Source organism: Phaethon lepturus, unplaced genomic scaffold (genome assembly GCF_000687285.1).
Source record: "Phaethon lepturus isolate BGI_N335 unplaced genomic scaffold, ASM68728v1 scaffold17130, whole genome shotgun sequence".
Taxonomy (NCBI): domain Eukaryota; kingdom Metazoa; phylum Chordata; class Aves; order Phaethontiformes; family Phaethontidae; genus Phaethon; species Phaethon lepturus.
In genome coordinates this window covers 40629-63630 of record NW_010509971.1, presented here as the reverse complement: position 1 = coordinate 63630, position 23002 = coordinate 40629, and the positions used below count along the sequence as shown (strand labels likewise).

The 23002-nt window shown below is 39.0% G+C and overlaps 1 protein-coding gene across 1 annotated transcript in view; it reads right to left on the bottom strand.

Moving 5' to 3' along the window:
* The window catches only part of LOC104625194 (cohesin subunit SA-1-like), a gene marked incomplete at its 3' end in the record, with an annotated part of 101114 nt that extends 79606 nt beyond the window's left edge, over positions 1-21508 (bottom strand). Inside the window, exons 1-3 of the mRNA XM_010292796.1 lie at positions 21480-21508; positions 14597-14699; positions 3864-4028 (exon numbers count right to left, since the gene is read on the bottom strand). Of these exons, the coding sequence (XP_010291098.1) occupies positions 3864-4028; positions 14597-14699; positions 21480-21508 (297 nt within the window). The remainder of the gene's footprint in view (positions 1-3863; positions 4029-14596; positions 14700-21479) is intronic.
* Between the last annotated feature and the right edge of the window lie 1494 nt (positions 21509-23002).

The window sequence follows — 23002 nt, the reverse complement described above, 5'->3', positions numbered from 1 at the left end:
ACTGAAACACAAGAAACAAAGAAAATTTCTCATGCAGGGTAAACAGTGCTACAAATACAGCTTTACTGAAACAGGGAGAGAACCTAAAAGACTCAAATCCATGCGTACCAATGTGTGCAGACAAGAACAGTGAGGAACCACATACATTCTTGATTTTTGGAGACAAGAACTGGTGGCACAACTGAAAATTCCACTTCAACATACTAGAAAGCTCTCTTTGGATATATATCCAAAAATGCTTCCTGGCATATAATGGAGCCATATTTACTCTGAACCATGTCTAACTGACACCAAGATTACTTTGCTTAGCTGAGCATAAGCAGAGGGGTCAAATATTTTTTTCAAAACCAGCATCTAATCTGTAGTGAACTGCTAACATCAGTTAAGGGTAACTGGTAACATATGTAATACTACAGAGTATTAGGCATAGATCTGTTCCTGTTTCAGTATTGGAACACCTCTTACGATTACTGACGATTGTCTCCGATGTTCTGGGGGAAGCACAAATCCCCTTTGCACACAAGAAAGCAGAAAATTCTATGCTTGGTTTGACCAACACAGAAGTACAAACTTTATTACAGCTAACTGGTCATAATTTACTTATGAGAAATTTTCAGACTGAGGGCTAAACAAAATGTGAGTCATCACACGCTCTTTACTTCACTGCCAGGTTAATGCCAGGGTCAGAGACCAATGCAAAAGTGCCTATGAAGATTTAAGCTACAAGTCAGCCCCTGTACCGGAGGCTCAGCTGGAAGAGTGGAGGTTCACCCACACCCTTCTTTCCCCGCAGTGTAAACTTCGGTGGTTTAGCACATGAGAAATGGTGATATAGCCCGTTCTGCCTACAGAGGTTTAGAGAGGAGAAATACAGTGGATATAGCTGTATCCATAAAAAAATTCAAGGGAGCAAAAAGATGAGAAAAATGACAAAAAGTAGAAGAGTATCATGTTTGCCCAAGAAAAAACACCATAAAGTCCAAAAAAGCTCTATGAACAGTCTTAATGGACTAACAAAATGTACCTGCAGAGAACATGAACAGCAGGGAATATCACACTTCATACACAGACAGCTGCTGACAGAAAAACTTCTGAAGCAACTAACTGTAAAAAAGGTTACAGAGCAAATTAAAAAACAGTGACAACAATCCAATATCAAGTTAATGTGGGTATCAAATTGATTTATAGAGTTCAAATGAGACTTAACACTGACACAACTAGCACTTCATACAAGACAAAGATTTATATGCAAAGAGCAGCTCTGAAGTTATGTATACTCGAAATATAAAATATTAACCTAACTTTGTTTCCCTGGAAGAACCAAACAGCAATAAGCCCAAAGAGAAGTAGTAAATGAATCCCACTATGAGACCCAAAAGAAGTGAGAATTGAATTCAATTATAGACTTACATGAGTTGGCAACACAAAGCCAGAAAAATCTAACAACTAAAATAAATCCTGAGAGCAAACAGCAGGAGCAGATAGATTAGAAAAGAAAGCACATGAAGTAAAATTCCCATATAATCTCAGAATATTTTAATTGAATTTTTCTGGGTTTTCTTTCTGGGTTTTCATTGCTGGAAGCAACTTAAGAGTGCTATAGGAAAATGTAGGTTCATATTACAGGGAAAGAATTAAATATTGAAAAATACTGTGTTCTGACAAATACAAATATATGGCACTTGTCTGAAAATTTGCAATACTGACAAAATTGCTAAAATTGGCCACAAAAAACCTGCATCAAAACTATGAAAAACAGAAACGCCAAGCATTCCTAGTTGTTACATCAAAATCCCTAAGCTATTAAGGAAAAAGAAAAATATAAAGACAGTAGTAAGTTTCATTTATAGAACCCGCATTTCATGTGGCATTATTGTCCAGAAGTGGAAGTTAAAAAATATTAAATCACATTTTAATTGCATCCTCTTTCCCAATATAGGGTTTCCTTTTTTTTTTTTTTTTTATTTTTTTTAATATTTTTACCAATAGTAAAATTTTCAAAGGCGCACAAGAGACACATACTCTTGAAATTAGGATTGGTGCTCTTAAATACGGCTCAAGTCAATTAGGGCTGTTTGCCTCCCAGGCCTTCAAATAAACTTGCCTATTCCTTTACTATTTGCTTATCATTTCTCCACTGCTTAAAATGTGTGGTCTATTTCTTCCTCAAATATATAGGTTGGGCACATTTTAAGCATGTGCGTGCACATGTATATATACACAAATACACAGACACACACCCATCTATATATGCATACAGAAATACTGAATTTCTCAGAAAAATTCCTTTGTATTTGAATTCCAAAGGTTTAATACAAACATGTAGACAATTTCTTTTTATAATTTCATTTGCAGAAGACTTCTGATAGCATCTCTTTTGAAATAGATTAAATGTATCAAAGTCAATTCCACACACACAGTCTCATCAAATATCGAAGCAATCACCTGTTCCTTTTCATTTGGCTCCTGCAAATATCAATAACTGTAAGACAAACACACTACGTAAAGCATATTGTATGTTCTGTACCACAGTAAAAACAGAAAATAGACTCCAGATGTTTCCTCAAATCCTGCCAAAAATGAAATCTGAAGAAGTGTTGAAAACCAAGCAAAGTTGGAAGCCCTGACTTAAAACATGTAGGAAGAAGAGGCACAAGGAATCTGTAGCTTTGTTAAGAGTAAATTTGTTCTGTCTTCACCTACTAGAAAAGAAGGGTCAATCCTGAATAACTGTAAATATAGCAACTACGAAGAATAAAAACTCTCCTTTTCTTCCTGTTTATTACTTTTTAAAATTACGTCTCAGACCTTCCACAGGTTTGAGACAGACAGAAAATTTTCAACAGCTTTCACTCATTCGGAAGACTAGATTCCTTCAGGAGTTAATTAGATTTAGCTTTCAGCTACATTAAAAAGTAGTATCGCAAATGGGACTTGGCCCATTTGTAATTTTCTCATGCTAGTTGTCACCACAAAGTCAAAACAAACTAACTGATATTGCATGAGTCCTGTTTTGTTGAAATGCAAAGTAAAGGAGGTTTGCTTAAACAATGCTTCAGGAGGAATGACTGTCGGCTTTGCACTGCACCAGATGAACAGTATTTTGGGCCCACTGTTTCTCCTTTGAGTACCAAAAACAATAGCTGAAGCACAGTAGCTTACTAAAAGCATACAGGTCGTGTCAAAACCAATCATCTATAGAGGTTCTTGAGGTGGGACTCATCTGGCCCAATAAATCCTGTAAGACCTCTGAAATGGATCAAAACATAAAGGAGTATGAAACACTTCCAGAGGCGATTCACTACAACTTAGATATCTATCTTACAGTGAAAAATTCGCCTTCAGGATGTGTCCATCTTTGTCCCACAGACGCAGAGGAAGTCTAGGCTATTTATCCTTCATCTGCTCCTCTGGTGGGGACAGCAAGAAGAATGCAAGCTGCAGTGCAAAGTACTCAAAAGTGCTTGTGTCAGCAGGTATTTTTTGAAAAAAACAATCAAACAAAAAAAGCCTTGGATCCATCCCTAATATCATATATTTATTCCTCATATAAAACTTATTACAGGATATTCTTTAATGGACTGCTTAACACCAGCATGTATTTTCAATTTGGAAGTGATGAACAAAATAATGGACAGTTTGAAACACATGACTTTCTGATCTGTCTCTTGTCTTTCAGAAGTATATATGACAGTCCTCAACTCAATCAAAGCACATTCCATCCCTTACTTTATCATACACAGTCTATTGAACCAATACAGGTTATGAAAAAATACAATTGTTTACAAAAGCGTAGCTTACACTGAACATCTACAGACAGGATATACTGAATTGTGAAGGGATAACAGAATTAGTTATTTTACCTGCATAGCACTCTTCCCCAGCTTAACCACCTCAAACAAAGTGACAGGGTCCCCTTCTCCATTCTGCTGAGGGTGGCCATTAGCTCTTCCACGACTTGCTCCTCTAGCTCCAGATTCAGAACGACCCTTGTCTGCTGGAGACTTCCGAGGTTTCTTAGTGGCAGACTGGGCAAAGAAAACCAGCAGAATGAAAATTTATTATAGCTATACCTGTAGTCACTCAATGTATCTTTATACATTATGCACAAGTATTACACATGCATTTATACACTCACACATGTATATACACACAAGTATCACAGCATAAGCAAGGCTGGAAGGGATCTCTGGAGGTTTCCAGCCTGACCCTCTGTTCAAAGCAGGGTCAGCTATGAAATTCAACAGGGTTGCTTAGGGCTTTAGCCAGTCAGGTACATATATCTTTGTTTATCAGTAGTTGTTGAGGAACAACTTAAAAGCCACTGTCACGTCAAGGTAAGTAGTGGTGAATTTCCAACATTGGAGTACCAGTTCATGTCAATACCCGTATTAGTTTTATTCAATGTGAACAGTCGACAATACAACTAAAACTAGATAAATAGTAGCAAATTACAGATGGGACAGCAAAAGTGTTTCATCTTGGCACACAAAACAAACTTTTAGTAATGATCTTTGAAAGACAGTAAGTTATTAAAAATATACTTGTCATGTTAACATTCATCTTCTGTATTTTTTTATACAACTTTCATAAGAAATTGTGTACATGAAGAGTCATCTTTTCAACTCAAATGAAATCATTGAATTTATACAGCCAGATTTAGTAGATCATCGTAATAGTCCCTTGCTTCAAAATTTTTTGAGTTAAAACATTTTCCCTGTGAATCTGTATTCTTCAAGCTCATAATCAGGTGGTAAAGATCCTAATTGAAAGAAGTCACCTAGTGAACAGTTTGCCCTGAATTTGTCACCTTGTTAAAAAAAAAAAACAAAACCAAAACAAAAACCAACTTTCTGGGGAAAATAATATGAGATTCCTGCTATGCTCTTACTTCCATATTCTGTTCTTTCTCCCTACTGTGAGGCAGACAAAAGCAAAAGCTGCTTTTTCCACATAACAATGAAGCTATTTTGAGGAATTATGTTAAAGAAAACAACAAGCAAGTGACTTGAAGATTACATTTAGGACAATATCCTCATGACACCATTTACTTGAGTATACTGTCAGCCAGTTTCTATTAAAGCTTTTAGTAAAGAACATATATTCAGCATTTTTGGTTGCATCTTGCAATTGCAGACACATTAAGAATTTTCCTGCAGAGGAAAGGGATCTCATTTCTGGAAGAGAGCTGGTAGAAGACAGACCTGCAGTCTGCTTTCCCCATACTTTAAAAGGGATCACTGCTGGTGGGGCCAGAGAGCTAAAGAAAGGGGCAAGGTAGAGTGCCACTGCAACTGCCTCTTGCAAATATTCAGTTAAGGACTTGCATAGAAATGCAAGCTGGAAAGCTTAAAATAATGGTACAATCTCTGTGAAAAGTTTTTTTTTATAACATCTGAACTTATGATCAAAAGCATTCTCCCTCAATGAATTTTTAAACATGTGCAAAGCTGCCTTTATCAGCAAGAAAGCTATCAATACATGAAAAGTTTGAGCTCTACTAAGCTCCAAAGAGACACATGATCACTATTTAATAAAATGGCAAAGAGTTAGAAGTAAACTGAGTCTTTTGAGATACATAATCCATGCGCTTATTCAATCCCGGTGACAGTAAACCATAAGCACTTCAACTAGCTACAAGTACTGCTAAATGAAAGCAGAAATGCAAGTTGATGCCTTCCATAGGAGCTACTGCAAGCCGCGTCTACACTCAGTTTTTCTCAACGTGTGATTCAAAGGTCCGTTCTAACCTTTATGATTCTATGAAAGGGAGACATTAAACACTGCACAGATGAAGGGAAAGCAAGTAGGAGATGGACCTGAAATGCACACATCCAAAGATGCCTTGTTACTGTAAAGCAATGAGAAAAGCCACCTACACTGGCATGAGTACTACGGACCAGCGTGCACACGCCCAAAATGAGTAATCACAAGATGCATAAATGCTCAGTTTAAACTCCACTTTTGTCAGGTATCCTGGGGAAAGGATGATGCTTTGACCAAGACTCATAGTTTGAATTAGTGAGCTCTCAGAAGAGGTACAGAAATACCCAACAGATGTGCTTTTGACAGAATCACTGGACAAAGCCAGATTCTTCAAGCCCAAGTAAATATCTCAATATCCTGGACCTGAATTAACACCAGATAATAGTACTGAGTCTACTTTATTAAAGTTTCTCTTTGATATAGATTTTCTTTTGACAATAAGAACATCTCTTACAATGTGGAGAAACCAAGTCTTTCATTTAACAAAAGTCATTCTGCATCCAAGCTGGGATAGCTAAATGCAGATGCAGGATCTGTATTGAATCCTGCCTCAAGAGATGAAACAAACATTCAAAGAATAAGAAACTGAAGAAAATCCAAACTAGAACTTTCATAGCTAGGCAGGGATTAACATTATCTTCAGGTGGAGTGGCACTAGAGGAAGGGCGTCCACCAGACTTCCAATCCAGAGCACTTCCACCCAGTAGGCATCTGACAGGAAGCCCAAGCTCAATCCCACTCCAGAGTGCAAATATGAAAGCAAGTCATATGCAGGTCCTCCAGCCTCCAGAAACTGCCTGATTTTCTAATTATAAAGTTTTGCAAGCACAAGGCACAGAAGTGAGGAACTGGCATTATCTTATTCAGTAACATACAATATTACAATACTGTTGTCAGACATTACTTGCATGTAGTGTCCCTGAATTTACAACAAGAACCTGCAGGCCATCTTGGCAGATCTGAGCTTCATACAGGTTCCCATCTCTGAGTACAAAGTTGAATAGGCAAACCTATTTCAAGAGGAAAATTTTTCACAAGAGGAAAATTTTCAGCAAGAGAAAAATTTTCCAAAATGAGAACAATTAGCAATTGGAATCATCTCACCAGGGAAGTGGTGGATTCCCCAATATTGGGCACTTAAGATTCAGCTGGACAGGGTGCTGGGCCATCTTGTCTGGATCATGCTTTTGCCAAGAAAGGTTGGACCAAATGATCCTTGAGTTCCTCTCCAACCTGGGATTCTATGATTCTATCTAACATGACTGAAGCAAGTGAAGGAAAAGCATGGACTGGTACATCCACAGAAATGCAAAGAGGACTCCATGATACAGAATATCTGTGGAGTATCTGCAGAGGCAGGGTGCTCTTGGAAGAAGAGCTGCAAAGTCAAGCTAGAGATCTAAAAATTATGTTTGGCATTGAGGATGTCAAACAGAAGTAGCCCTGTTTGATAAGAGATTTATTTTTTAATGTTCGATTAAGGGAGATACCTTCACCGAAAAGGGTGATCCCAGCACAAAAAAACCCATCCTCTAATGCCATGAAGAGCTTCCACATAGAAACAGCCCTGCTCAAGGATGACTGTGGCTCCAGTAATCCTGTCAGACTATCACTGACAGGTGTAAAATGTGATGTTTCATAAGATCAATTTGTAGCAAGTCTACTCTTGTGAGGGTCCACCAAATGGTCATCAAGATACAGGAAAAACAGAACCTCTGCTTCCTAATGGGAACAACAACTGTGGTTATTGCTTGCCCCTTTACATCCTTTCAGCCAGAAATTTCCTGCCTCTACCTAAAGTCTCCTCAAATTGACAGTCATGCCTGGTTTTTTGGGTTTGTTTTTTTCTTTTTTTTTTCTTTTTTTTTCCCTTTTTAAGTGTCAAGTCTTTCAGAATCCTGAGATGGGTAAGAGCTGATCGTTTTCCAGACTCAAAACTGACTTTTCTCCTGTTTATAAGAGGGATCTTGCAAGTCATGGAAAAGGCAAGCTGGTCAGCAATATTGTATCTGAAGTAACTCACAAATCCTTGTAACAATTTCCATAGTCCAGGCATCGGTTGCAATGGTAGAGACAACACCGAGGTGAATTAGGACTACCAGAGGGAGGGATAAAGCAGCATGACAAGGTAAGAAAGCTCGAGGCTTTTTAATCACACACCAGGAAAGGTGCGGCTTGGAGCTGTGAGCCTGTTGAGGTTAAATCTGTGATTTCACTCTGAGACCCAGGATAGACAATCAGACTGGTGGTGCTGTCAAAATGGACTGAGTTGCCAAATGAAAACAGAAGTTACTAACGATTTTTCAGATCTGTGCAGTAGGTTCAACTGACAACAACTAAAGCTGAGGATTTATACACACCAGCATTAGGAAATTCAGAAGTTCCAGCATGTGCCACAGAAGCAACTCTAAAATGCCCATATTGATGACCACATAGTTCACCTGTTGCTTTAAGGCTTAAACGAAGGCAAACGGGAAACAAAATGCTTACCTTGACTGTAATTAGCTAAAATGATGACAATTCAGAATTTTTAATAAATTAGCTAGATAATAGTTTTCCTTTCACGTCTTTAAAATGATTGTGAAGAAAAAGTGACCCACATTTGTAAAATCAAGTAACACAGTGAACGTTAATTCACACAACCAAAAAAAAGTGAAGGTGGCGTGACATTTTCCATTAACATTCCCCAAGCTGAACTGATGCACTTCACGAAGAAGTAAAGACAGTAAAAGAGTTACAGGTCAGTAACTCCACCTAACCCACCACCTTCAATGATGGTCTCTATGTGCATTCATACCGTAAGTAATTTAAAGCAATACCCCATTTCTGAAGATAGCTGAAAGAAAAGAAGCTTCTGGAAGAAGCTTTTTAACCTTCCACTTGGATAAGACTGAAGAACTTGCCTCTCAAAGTCATCATCCTCTTGAGAGGCCTCTGCACTATAACCTCATGTTAAGTGGAAGAGTGGTGATGTTTGAGCTCTTTCTGAATTAATCCCGATTAAAAAAAGAAGGCTACCACACACTTTGTAACACAATCATGGTTATCTAGGGAGAAGTTCTTGGATTCAAACGGTCAGTCCTTTGGACTTTTTTTATCATAGAAACAAACAAGATGCTCCCTATGAAAAGCCTCATCCCATAAATAAAGCCAGATGGAGGTCCCCTAACATCCAGCGCATACAGAGCTGCTTCAGCTGTAGCATATGCAGTTTAGAACAAAAAAAACAAACAAACAGAGACAGTGTTAGGGGATGGTGTTGCTTTTTTTCATCCTTATTTAAAAACCTAGCAAGAGTTCTAAAAATCATCTTAAAGAATCAAGAGAATCTGCTATAAATGCTTGAATCACTTCAACTCTTCTAGCTGAGGAAACAGTCACCAAAAAAAGACTATTTCCACAGAAACTGAAGAACAGATTAGATTGCCAAAACTACAAGGACCATCCCATCAAAAGCTGAAAAGGAAAACTTCTAATGCCATTAGGATTTCTCCACCAGGAAGTACAAATGGTGGGATAGAGAAGACTTCACATACTGGCTGTATGTGCATCAAGTTTCCACAGAACTACAGAAAGACTTACTCACTTTAGTTTTAAGGGACAGATCTAAAACAAAGGCAAGCAAGCTGAAACAGGACACTGGTGTACGTCACACCAAAGCACAAAACTTGACTACTGCGAAAAGAGATTCTTCCAAGAGGACTCCTTCCTACTATTAATCAGGATCGATTAATCAGGATTAATCATGGATGATTTGTAACTAGAAGGAAAACTCAGTCCCCTGAAGTATCTAACATCCATGCTACAAGACTAAATAAGGCTAAGTCTGCTGCATAGTTAAAATCTCACATATGAACACAAACATATGGTATTGTGGTCTGTCTCCTCCATACCAAAAAATACAAAAGAACCTGAAAGCAGAACTGTACAGTTTGTGCTGGGGACAAAAGGATCAGAAGTGCCTTGTTCCACCTTGCCTTAATAAAGGAATCTGAGGAGAGGAGTTGGAGAAAGGCATGCTGTGGCCCCAAGTATGGGATAAGAGAGACTCCAGCAGCGATCTCAGAATTCTCACCTCTGGAACAGAAAGACTGATGTTTCTTCTTGTCCTCTGAGTCAAAGAGACTGATCTGTCTACTCCTACTTCAAAGCTGAAATATAGTCAGGAATCTCTCTCACTCCCTCAACCTCTAGCAGCTGAGGTTTAAGCCAAGCTATCCTGAGCTCCTGGGAAGGTAAGGCCAGGTAGGTTAAAATAAAGCATGTCAACAACATTGAACAGAGCGCATTGATCCAAGAGAGGAGACAACAAAGGATAGATAAATAACTGATCTGAGCCCGAGGTCAGTAATGTGAAAGCTGTATTGCATCATAAGCCCTTGGGCTTTCAAATCCCCTACCTAGAACAGGACTGTGCATCCATATCCATGTTATTTCAATAATGCAGCAGACAGAAAAGGTATTTTTGGCCAAGGTTACTCAGCAACATCAACCAGAGGGCTGTTACAGGTCAATCCCTAAATACATCTCATGCAATTCACTAAATATATATTCCATATGGTATGCTCACATACAGTATCATATAAATACAAGTACCAAAATATCGCACTGACAGGACAGATTCACCACTCATTCCACAGGCATCTGGTCTACAAGACTCAGAGTTGAGAGGTGGACATGGGCAAGGGGGAGGCCAGCTCGAGTCATTGTCAATGCTAGAACAGGACATGGTACAACTCCTGCTAAGGTCACTGCAAGGGTTGGGGAATTCAGGACAATCAGATTAGATTCTGAGAGTTATTTTGAAGAACCAATGCACTTACTCTCTTTGCAAGTTGACTGCCTAGTCTAATCAGCCAAGTACTCATTAGAATAGTCTCATAGAAGTGAAGGGGAAATTTGGAAAGCAGAGTTTTCAGGAAGGGAAGGTTTCTCAAAATATTAAGGTTCTCTATGAACTGAACAGTCATTTGCTACAAATGGCAAATTTTCAAATGAGGACCATCTCCTTACAAAAGTCTCAAATTTGCAGAAAGGAATGTCTGTCTTTGGAAAAAAGTTTGGAAAATCCTCTACATACATACATACATTTGAAGGAGCATACTGTGTGCAGCTCTGCAATAGAACCATGAAGCTAGACAAAACAGCACAGAAGAGTAAACTCTCTTTCCAAAAGAGGTCAATATGTTTATGACAGCTGTGTAGCTGTGATGGCATAAGGACATAAGCAAATCAGCATTTGCAGGGAGAGATCAAATCTTATTAGGCCATAATATTTTAGTTAGGAAAAAAAAACAAACAAAAATCAGAAGACCTTTTGGCAGAAAAGCCTTTCTTTAGGTCTGTAACAGAAATGAAAAACATCAAATCTAAGTATCAGTTGAGAAAAACAGCTCTGAATTTAACTAAGTATTTTAATCTGTTTCACATCTGAGAGTAAGGGTAGGTGGTACCTGTTCAGGAAATACAAATAATGTTAACAGATAGTAGAGTCAGGGAAGAAATGTCAGCTGCATCTCCTGTAAGAGGCAGATAATTCACCTGTGGAAAGTGAATAGCTTAGCAACATGGATAGGTAAGCAATATGGAGGAGGAGGGAAAGTGAAATACAATGTTTGCAAAGTCAATACCTTGATTACTCAGCCCATGACTTTTAATATCAAATAACATTATAAACTTAATTGCCTAGATTAGATTTTCCAAGGCATTTGCATTTCTCCTCAAGTGTATTAGACATTGAGTGGCTTTTTCCTTTTTGGTCGTCTTTTTAGAAGAACCTTGTTTATTCCTTTCTGTTGCGGCAGTATCAACTGTGAAGGCAAGATTTGATTGTGTATCCAAACATACACATTTTGTCAAGTCACCCAAAAACCTGTAGCAAGATGACTCAGTTCTGGATGAGGGGAGCGCAACAGATGACACTTATCTTGACTTTAGCAGGGCTTTCAACAGTCTCCCACAATATTCTTGTATGCAAGCAGGGAAGCTGTGATCTGGGTGGGAGACAACTAGATGGGTGGACAAGTGGTTGAACTGCTCGGCTCAGATCATAGTGGTTAATGGATCATCCTTTACCTGGAGTCTGGCGATGAGGGAGTACAACAGAAGTATCATTGGAACATATCCAGTTTCCCATTTTTATCAGCTAGTCGGAGGGGGTGAGAGAGCGTGCTCCTGTCAAGTGTGCAAATGACACCAAATTGGCAGGGAGACTGCTTGATGACACCCAGGGCAAAACTTCTATTGACAGTCTGGAGGACTGGGCTGACGGTATACTCAAAATTCAACATGGACAAATGCAAAAACCTGCCCCTGGCAGAGGAACAAATCCCTGCACCAAGACAGGCTGGAGACCAGCTAGTCAGGGAACAGCTCTGCAGAAAAGGACCTCAGGGTCTCAACAGACAGCAAAGTGGCCCTGAGACCGCCACGTGCCTGAGCAGCAAAGGCCATCAGCACCCTGGGCTGTATAAGCAGGAATACAGCAGTACACCAAGAAAAGTGATTATACCCTTTTGTTCTGTGCTTCTTAGCCTCTATCTGGAATACCATGTCCATTTTTGGCCCTCTCAATGTGAAAGAGGTATTGATAAACTAGAAAAAGTTCAGCAGAGGTCTACCAACATAGTTGGTGGGGCTGGGAACACCTCCCCTCTGAGGCTTTTTGCAGCGGCGTACAGCAGGAGGACAACTGACAGTAGTCATGAACTGAAGCAAGAGAGGTTCTGATTGCTGACAAGGGAGAAATTTTTCATGAAATGAAATGAAATAGGTCACAGAGAGGCTGTGCCCTCTCCAGCCTTGGTGGTTTTCAAAACCAGACTGGAAAAGGCCCAAGCAACGTGGTCTGATCCCAAAGCTGATCCTGCTCTGAGCAGGAGGCTGCAATGAGACCTCCTGAGGTCCCTCCCAGCCCTATTCCAGTCCTAATGTATCCTCCTTGAGATTTTGGGGCAGAGGTCAAGAGAAACTAGAATTGTACAAATTCTGGCAAACCACCCACCATTTTACAAAGCACATGGTATTTGCTTTACTGTCTACCCTCTTCCTCAGAGTTCTAAGACTGGATTTGGATTTTTGACCTCTCTTGAGCATTAAGATGATGCTTTCATGAAATCATCTCTCATAACTCTAAGGTCTTGCTCCTTAGCAGCAATGGTCAGCTCACAGGCCATCATTTTATGTATGAAGCAATGGCAGATTCACCTGTATGTTCATCACTTTACAATCATGTACATTTAATGAGTCTGGAGTTGTTCTAAGCATAATGATCAACTGGCTCCTGTAGAAAATTGATAGCAGGACCAGTAGAGTGCTTCAGCAAGTAGTCCCATAGTAGCTACTACCAGTAAGCTCAAATAGAGGGATGAGCAACACCTTTTGTAACATTCACCTTTCCTCTCCAGTGAATGTGTGGTGGATAAAAAATACCACTGGTGTTGCTTTAACTTAAATTCCTACACTCTGACCACCTTCTGGGTTAGCAATCAGGTTGCACCATCCTCTTTTTCATTAGATCTGCAAAAACTCATAGATTTACTAGATAATTTCTCATTTTGCCCTTTGTTTAGAAGTTATATAAGCAGATGACCTGTTCTCTTTACATGCTTCTTTAAAGCTTCCTGTAAAGAAGCTCTATGTTTGTAAGCAAATCTGTCCATCTGATGAAGAATATATTCCATCATAGGAAACACTGTTCAAAAGCTTTCAAAAAGGACAACAACATGCCAAGAAAAGCCCAGGCTTTAAAATGTTGGCTTCCAAAGTAATTCCAGAAACTGTGATGCAAATTGAAAACCTAAGGAGTTTGCTTCAGCTTGGCCAGCATGCTGAAAGGAACACATGGTTTTGTCCATTCTTAGGGACTCACTAGCCAATGCTTAAGGAGTTAAACTTAGGGTAGAAGGTCTTCGGGCAAAAAAAAAGTCTCAATCTACTAGTGAGATAGAGAGAGAGAGAGATATCCCATTCATACTAGGGGTGTACTCCTAGACAAAGACTAAGAGGAGAATCAAAACCATTAATAACACACACAGAACTTCCCATCAAAAAAAAACTTATTCCACAGTACTTCAAGTGCTATAATCAAGATAATGACATCTGGTGACCTTGAAGAACTAAAATGAAGGACAACAAAACACAGAACTTTTTCTGGATAAATTGGCTATTTTATAAAATAAGTGTAAATAAAAGAGAAAGCCTCTTTAAATACTGTGTGTAATAGGGAATTGTTTCTGAATGTTCCCATTCATGGGCCAGCAATGGGCAAAGACTACAGAAGAACAGCAAATCTTATACAGCAGACAGCAACAGTGTCTGAGAATAGGTTGACGCTCCCAATCTGTATGTTGGGCACAGTGTATGCCAATGACATGAATTTTTAAGATGTGTTAATAGATCTTCTGAGGCATTTAGTTAATACTATGCTGCAACTCTTCTGTTCACATGAAGAGATTATTAGGGACTGAAAGGATGGTTTAAAATTCATCACAATTTTCCAAAGAGAAAGTGGTCGTGCTTACAGAGATTATTCTCGTGTCTGAAAGAACACTGTAATACGACAATAATAACAGAATTCTAATGTTCATGTAAGTAGCTAATGAAAGAAAAAATAATAGCTATTATGACCTCATTTTTATGTCCCTTTTTAAACACTTCAAACATTGTTTGCATATCAATCTGATAAATATTTCATACTACAAGTCTTCATGAAGTTTGACATAGGGCTCATTAAAAGCCTATTTATGTGACCACAAGATGATTAGATGAAAAACAGTTTGCAGTCAATCTTAAATAGATGCATAACAAAACAAAACTAAATGAGACATACTGGAGGCCTGCCAGGACGGCCCCTCTTTCTTTTTCCTTTGACTTCTGCTTCTTCAAGCTCACTGCCAGCATCTGAATGTGTAGTTGTTTCATTTGTAGAATCCCTAGGGGGGGAAAAACACTAGATAAATTAAAATGATTTGAAATCAACAAGTAATCTATAACTGACTGCTTAAATATTTAGTTCTAAGCCAGAAAGTTAGCATGAAAAAGCTTGCCACATTTATTCTGCAAACTAAGGAACTAAGCATTGTTAGCCCTGGCAAAAAGCCTTACCTTTTTATGGGCTGGAATGTCATTTTATAGACTGGAAGCTATTTCAATTAACAGCTTCTTTTGAAATCATGTTACACTTGGCTATATTAAACAGCACACTCTCATCATATCCATCCCACAGTCTATTCACTTGTATCAACTTTCTTTTACTCTTAGTAACTACTTCCAAGCTGCTTTCAAGGCCATGAAAAAGCAAACTGGAGTCCAGTCCAGCTATCACATCATTAGAACAGTTACACAAATTCCCACTAGTATTAAATCATTGTTTTAGTCACATTCGAAGACAATGGCATTGTGCAGCTGTTAATAAAGAGAGGATTAACACTGACCATGAGGCACAAAACAGAAAACTCACTCTGATCTGAAGACGTTTATGATTCTTGCAGTTAGAAAAACATTTTCACTTGTACAATGATAAAACCTTGACATTGCTCAATGGCTATTAGCAGAGAAGCCCACAGTATCATTTTTCAAGCATTCCTGGTTTCCTTACTAAGTAAGGAAAAACATTAGCCCAGTTTCTACACACACACACCCCCACCAGATGCCCAGGTACTTCTCTGCCTTATTAACAGACCTGGCTGCTTGAGGAAACTCAGCTTGTTATTGATCTTCTGAGGCATTAGATTTTGCCCAAGAGCAGTCCACAAGCAAAAACCATACCTGTTACTGATATGCCTTATTTTTAGTTTGCAAGACCACCACTGCATGAGATCTCTGGAAATGAAAGAGTAACTCTAATAATGGCCAAGATTACTCAAAGATGGGTCAAGTTTAGCTCTAACCAGAGATTTCTTTAAATCCAGTATAATTTCCTTGAAGTGAAAGAAGTTAAATTGCTGTAAAACTTGTGCAAGGGGAAGGTGAAAACCACACCTATTTCATTATTTTATACGGTCTCAAACATAAAAGGCAGCATTAGTGATCTGGTTTACAGAAACTGAGAAGCTTCAGCAAGCCAAGACGTACACAGATCTTCCACATCGTCTGGGGGTTTATTTTTTTATTTTGTTTTATAAATCATGACTACTTCACAAATTTGCTGTATCATGAAGAAAGCTATTCAGTAATGCAGAAAGATACAAGCATCATTGTAGCAGAATGTTCTGATACTTCTCTACGGAAATTACTGTATCATTCTAGGTCTACTCTGATTCAAGTAATTCTGCAGAACTATGATGAATTTCTAATATTAAGACATTATTTTCCAACCTTTTCTAGTTTGCAAACACAAAACCACCAAGAGGTCCACAGAATGCTTTACAAAAGCTAGAATGCAGGAGAACATACATGAATCTCCTTTTCTGAAAGTAACTTCAATGGATTATCTCCAAATACTCTATACACCCCAGAAAACCAGGCACCCTAGATTAAAAAAACCACAGTATTTGAGTACATTTGAGTTCCCAAATTATACACTTATAAAACAGAATCTCTACAAAATACTGAAAATGCAGCTTTGTTGTGATAAAACTAAAGTGGCTCTCCTGTTTCATAAAATATGAAATTTTAAAAACTCAGTATCAAGCTATGAACTAAAAAAAAAAACCAAAACACAAAAAACACCCCACCGCTGTAAAAAGCCTAAAGCCAAATAAAAGAAGCCCCACACACAGTTCAAAATGACTTGGTAAAATAGGGCCACACTGGTGAAAAGCAATGCAGTGAATACAGCTGAAAACAATGGCTATGTGGATGAATGTATCCAGCTTTTAGTCAAAGACCAGCTATCACATTGCAATTCAATTTGACAAAAATGTGTATTGCCTCACTGACTTTTTTTAAATTTTAAATAACTTTTGAATACAGAAGAAACTGCATAAAAATATCTGCTGATTTCCATTGCTGTAGAGAAATTAAAGCCATTGTCTCTTGCTCTCCATAGAAAAAATAAGCTGTGCTCTGGTCTACATAGATCCTTACTGGAAAAATTTTAGGCATGGTGTGCTCTAAGCAGTATCCCCATTCCTGGGGAAACGCTGCGGCTTTGCTAGCTTACAAAACCGCACCCCTAATATCATACGGATAAAGATTTTTCTCTATTAAAACCAGATTCAGCAGTCCTCCTAGGCAAATGGTCAAATACTTCCTTTCAAACACTGGAGCTATATAAATAAATTAAATTGTACTACTATTTTGCATGCATCTAGTCCACAGAGAGCTTGACTTTGCTACACCCTCTGTCTCAGTCTAGCAAAACCTGCTGAGATTTGTGTGTTTAGTTCTGGAAATTTCAACTGCTTCGGAACACTGCATATGGAAGCGATATTTTAATTATTAACTGCCTTCTCTTCTTTGTCTTAAACAGACTGTTGTCTTAAACATGATAACCATGCTTTTCTAATTTTTCTGTTAAAACTGCCCTGGTTTGCTGGAAGCCTTTTGGGAAAGGCTCAATGAATCAGTACTAAGGGTGAGATTCATCTGAATTTTAGACATATACAATGCAGAAAACAGAAAAACCTTAAGGTGCAACATACCCTATGCTAAGGTCAGTGTCCAAAATTGGTCACAGTTAATGGTTTATAAATTTTCTTCTCTCTCCATTGATGGTAAGGTGATCTAGAGAAGCAGCTCAAATATATGTTTAAAATTGAACAAGATGTATCTCACCCTAACAATATGTGAGGCAGAGAGGAAATTTCTTCTGTCAAAGAATGTAAGTATGTAAGGAATAAGGGAAAAAAATCAGAAAGTAAGTTCCCTTCAATACTCACATTATTTGGAGTAGGGAGACAGGATGAAGGACAACCTATAGTCCTTGGCTGATTTAACACTAAAATAAACATCATTTCAAGCAGCAGGGAATTCTGTCCGACTCATACAACTCCTGCACAAAAAGGCCCTTCCACTGCGGCCTTGAGTGCCCTCAGTTTGGGAGGTAGTGCTTCTTGTTTCTGTCAAGGCCTTACAGTAGCTTTGGGTACACATACATGTGCCCCTTTTCCTCTTATTTCTGGACGCGTAGGAGGAGTAAAGCATCTCAACTGCCTGCAGCTCTGTCAGGTTTCTAACACTCATTGAGAAGAGCATCTGGCCAGCATCCATCTCCCTCATCCCCTACACATCTTGCAGAAGTGCTAGGAAGTAATTTATCTGGTGGCAGTTATCCACATCTTAATAGACCGGAATTATCCTACCCCTATTTTACATGCGTGCGACTAGTCACCCAAGGGGAAAACTTAGGCTTAGTCACAATTTATCTTTGCTGAAGCTGTTAGGAGGGAAAGTAATCTGGGCCTAAGGAGACTTGCCTTATCTAATAAGAGGAGAGGCAGCACTGCCAAAGGCTAAACCTTTCCTCTCTAAGAGACCTTTGACATGATAGAGACATAAGAGAATTTGGCAGATTGTGGGAGATCTACAAGATTGGGGTGGGCAGAGTAAAGCAGAAATGTGACAATCCCTTGTAGGGGCTCAAATTCACTCGCTTTCTTTCTGTTCTCTGTGGTGGCTACAGCATCCTGGAAAACCTGCAGTAACTCTAGGATTCCTCCTAAAAGCTCTAGATATTATTCTGAGGTTTTAATAGCTAGACATTGAAACTAATCATATCGTAATGAAGACTTAACAGATTACTGGGCAGCCCTTTGCCATGTCATGTGTCTGAAGAACATACTTCCATAAACAGAGTAAATTTCACATCTCTGCAAAATAAATCAAAACAAATTCACCTTCCTTCTACTATTACATAAAGCCCTAGCTATAGAGTTTATACCAAACCCCTTAAAAACACCCACAGCAAAATCCTATGTTCATGTATCAGTTTTTGTAAATAAAAACACATCTATAAGCTTTTATCTGCATTGCTGTGGTGGCTCAAGGTTCTAGCAGTGATAAATTCAGTAATTGCTACCACCAGACCCAGCCTTGTGAAGAAAAGCATTCATGAAGAAAAATGGCTAAATGCACAGGCTCATGAATCATGGATGAATCAGCTCTCATGGTTGATCTTCAAAACCTAAAGAGGAACATGCCTCACAGCAAATATGAGTCATCCCATTGAGAGAAGACTAGTAACAGTCAGTCACCCAGGTCAAATACACCAGAGGTTTTTTCTCCCTGCATCTGAAACACCAGTCAGTAAAATCCTGTCTTCAGTGCATTCGGAAGCTACTTCTATAAATCCAGAAAGATTAAATATTTTTCCTTTCACGTTCCTTCAAGAGATAAGAATTTGGGAGGGAATATTTTATATGGTCCTAAGCAAAGTACATTAATATATCAAATTGACTTTAGGACCCTTTGTTTAAAGGGGGCAGCTGAAAAGATTAGAAAACGTTATGAAAAAGTAGAAACAAGGCATAGGAATGGTAGTTTATAATAATCCTTCAAAGCTGCTTATTTAAGAGCTAGAAAGAAAACCTTGGCTTCCCCTGTGTGGAACCAGATTCTGTCCTCTCAAACCTAAATGTGTGAAGCTAATACCCCTAACCAAAGATTGCTTCAGGTTCTCTCACCTCTAGCCAGGCTTCTTTCAGACGAAAATCTGGTTGGGTCCTACTGAATTAGCAGTTACCACTTTCTTTGATATTTCATCCACACTAGACTTTATGTTCTGAGCTCTCAGGAGAGTCTCAAAACCTTTATGTGCAAATCCTGCTGATTTTCTTTGTAAAAAGGAAGATCTCATCTTGTTTATGAGCAACCGAAACTATATATATTACTGATGACGCCATCTCAACACCACTTCGCACAGTGGCATTAAATGATTCTCAGCTCTACTGGAAAACACAACATACATGCTTCCTTTCAGTTTTTACAGTTGCATAATACAGGCGGCTCACAATCTTCTGATTAAACAACATGCCAACATCTTTAATGTCCCTCAGGTTTCTCAGCTGGTGTGCAGAGTTACCAAATCTATTAATATGCACTTTTTAAACTCCACAATATTTCACCCACTTCTTAAGGCCATCCCGCTTCTTGCGCCAGGAACGGGAATACCCCTTTCCCACCGTTGCCGTGACATAATCTCCTGGCTCTTTGTCCTTGGCACGTTCCACAAGCACACTCTCACTTCTTGAATCTGGCACATCCAGGAAAATATGCACACAGAAAAAAATTTTCCACAACTTCTCTCAAAGGTAACCAGAACTGCCCTCAGGGCTGACTCTCCTCCCATCAGGGTCAGCCCCATCTTTAGCCACCTGCTCACTCACAGCAGAAATTAATTTTTTTTGAAAGAGGTTTTAAAAATATAACAAAAAAATTGCAGTGCAGGCATTAAGGTCAGACAAATAACTTTACAATCGTCCAAACATTCAGTTTCTTAAAGGCACTTGAAAACTTAGTCTTTGAACATCACTCAACCTTGATAAACCGAGGCTCTTTTACACCCTGTGATAATTCCTACTTTCAGATCTTCATTCCCAGCAAAAAAAAACCTTAACATTAGCTAATTACCAAATGTATTTGCTCTAGGTGGCAAGGTGGCAGCAGCGGGGCTCTGTGAGGCGAGAAGGGGCTGCCTCATGCCGGACACAGCCGGTTCCAGCCGGTCCCGAGGGCCACAGGGCCAGGCACAGCTGGGCCCACCAGAGGCGCGGGCGGTGCCTCCAAGAAAGCTACTGAAGGCAGAGCCGAGCGCCCCGAGAGGCGAGGGAGCTGCCCTGCGAGCAGCAGGAGGGAGAAGGTGAGAAGGTGCTGCCAGCGCCCTGGCACAGGCTCCCCCACGGCCTCTGGGGAGCCCACGCTGGAGCAGGTATCCACACCACAGCCCTCGGAGAGCCCCATGCTGCGGGGGTGAGCAGGGGAGTCTGGAATGAAGGGGTGAAGTTGAACCAGGGAAAAGGACAGCAGGGAGAGGCAACACGTTTTAGTTTTTGTCTGTGTTTCTCACCAGCGTCCAAATCTTTTCTTTAATTGGCAATAAATTACTTTTCCCCAAGTCGAGTCCGATTTACCCATGAGGGCAGTCGGTAAGTGATGTCCCCGTCTTTATCTCACCCCACGAGCTTTTCCAGCCCCCTTGTCCTGCTGAGGGGAGTGAGCAGCTGGGTGGATGTCTGGCAGCAGCCACAGTCAACCCACCACATCAAATAAAGTTCCTGTTGCTAAAATTTTCCTTTCTTAACTCTACTTGATTTACTCTCTAGCTCCTCTCGTTATAGACTTCCACTCTGTTCTTTCCAAGAGTCCACTTTAGCCAAGTACAGTGATGCTCCCATTTGTATAAGCCGCTCCTATTTCCCAGCAAGATCAAAACATGGGAATGCCACTTGCTGTCTTCAACTGCAGAAGCCAAAGGCTTTTTGCACAATAAATACAGCTCATTGTAAGAAAGAGTACGCAACTGGAATACACAAATATGGTCAATTATAACTAAAACCCATCTAACATTTCTGAAATTCACAACATTCGGAAGCATAAAACTAGCAAAGAACTTTTCACAGCAAAGTTAAATCTGCATATATATAAAGAAATATCTTTTAGATTAAGTGTTCTGTTTTTTACACAGTTTTTCAGCATACGACAAGGAGGCCTGAAACAGTCACACTAATCTGCACTTCTCTCAAGATCCTGCTTTATCCTTGCAATCACCTCTCTGTTTACTTCAACCTTTTTAAAACTGAAGATTTCAAATATATAGAGAAACATATACTCACTGTAGTACTGGCAAATCTGAAGTAATCATTTTTGCAGCACTCTTGAAAGTAAGAGCTACATAGAACTTCTTCTGAAAGTTATAATAGGACAACTACTTGGAAACCTCTTTCATGAAAAGAATGTCAAAGTCCAGTCTGTAAAAGAGAGGAAAAAAACTGTTAGATGTGATTCCAAAATAGTCATAGATGGAATAAAAAGCACTGTAAACAAAAATGGTCAATTTTGGAGTCGCATCACTATTAAATCACTTGAAATTTAGAACAGATGTCCCCAGAACAGCTTAATCATATTCTTGCATTCAGTTTTTACAATTCTGTTTAGGCAACTTTACTTTTTTTTTTTTTAAATTACACAAAGTATTTTGCATTACATCCCATATTTGTTTACGGTAACTCTGATGTAAAAACACAAGGAGAACTCTGAGAAAATTTAAATAAGCAAGATAAATACGTAAGCCTAACCAATCAAGAGAATGTGATGATTTAGATTTAAGGAATTCATTTCATACAATAGACGCAACTTGCAAGACAAAAGTTTGATTTCTTGAGAAACAGTCTTTCCTAGTTTTGAATCAAGACAAAAGATCTGCACCTAAAATCATACAAGTTTTAATAAAACAGATAAGAGAGAATATTCCTGATAACATTCCCTTTAATGGAACTACACCTATTCAATCAGACTCACTGGCTCACAGTTTTACGTGACTGAATTTCACAGAATAGTTGGAAGCTGTGCAAAAGTCTAACTGCAATACAAAATATTTTAACCTGATGAAACCAAAGTTGTAAGTTTAAACAATAAGCTAGACTGCATCTGTGGTACCACTACATCCACCAGCAACCTCCCTCTGCCCAAAAGACTAATCAAGGAGCTGACTAATGACAGCAGATGTGACTACCATTAAATAACGGCACAATGCATAGATGCAAAAATCTTTGACTAATAAAACACAGAGCTGCCACCCCATTCTTCCTGAAAATGCAAGTTCTGGAGAAACTAAAATGGTTTGTTTCATTCTCCCCTTTTACAGATCCTGGGGTAATATAAATAGCTGCATGGAGCACTGCAGTTCAGCAATAGCAACGAATACCAAGGACTTAGCTGCATGTTTTTAAAACATGGCATATTTTAACTCTCTTTTATTTCTTCTCAATGGGCAGTTTTTTCTGTGCTCTCGTAGCTTTGCACAAAACAGCAGGAAAATCAAGCCAGGAAGAGGTAACATGACCTGCACCAAACAGTAGCTAAATAAAACTGCACCAGTCTAAGCAAAACAGTACAACATGTAAAGTATTCTTTTTCCATCCTCTATAGGCACATCAGTGTTTATTTACCAAAATCATAACTGCACAGCACAAACAGACTTTTTCGCCTCTGGTTATTACAGTTCCAATTAGACTCACAGATGCATACGACTAGTTCTTCCAATACTTACTATTTTGTGCTACCAACAGTTTTACTTAGTGTCTCATCAACAAATTTAAATTTTTCACTAGATACTGCCATCTCATTGGCCATTTTT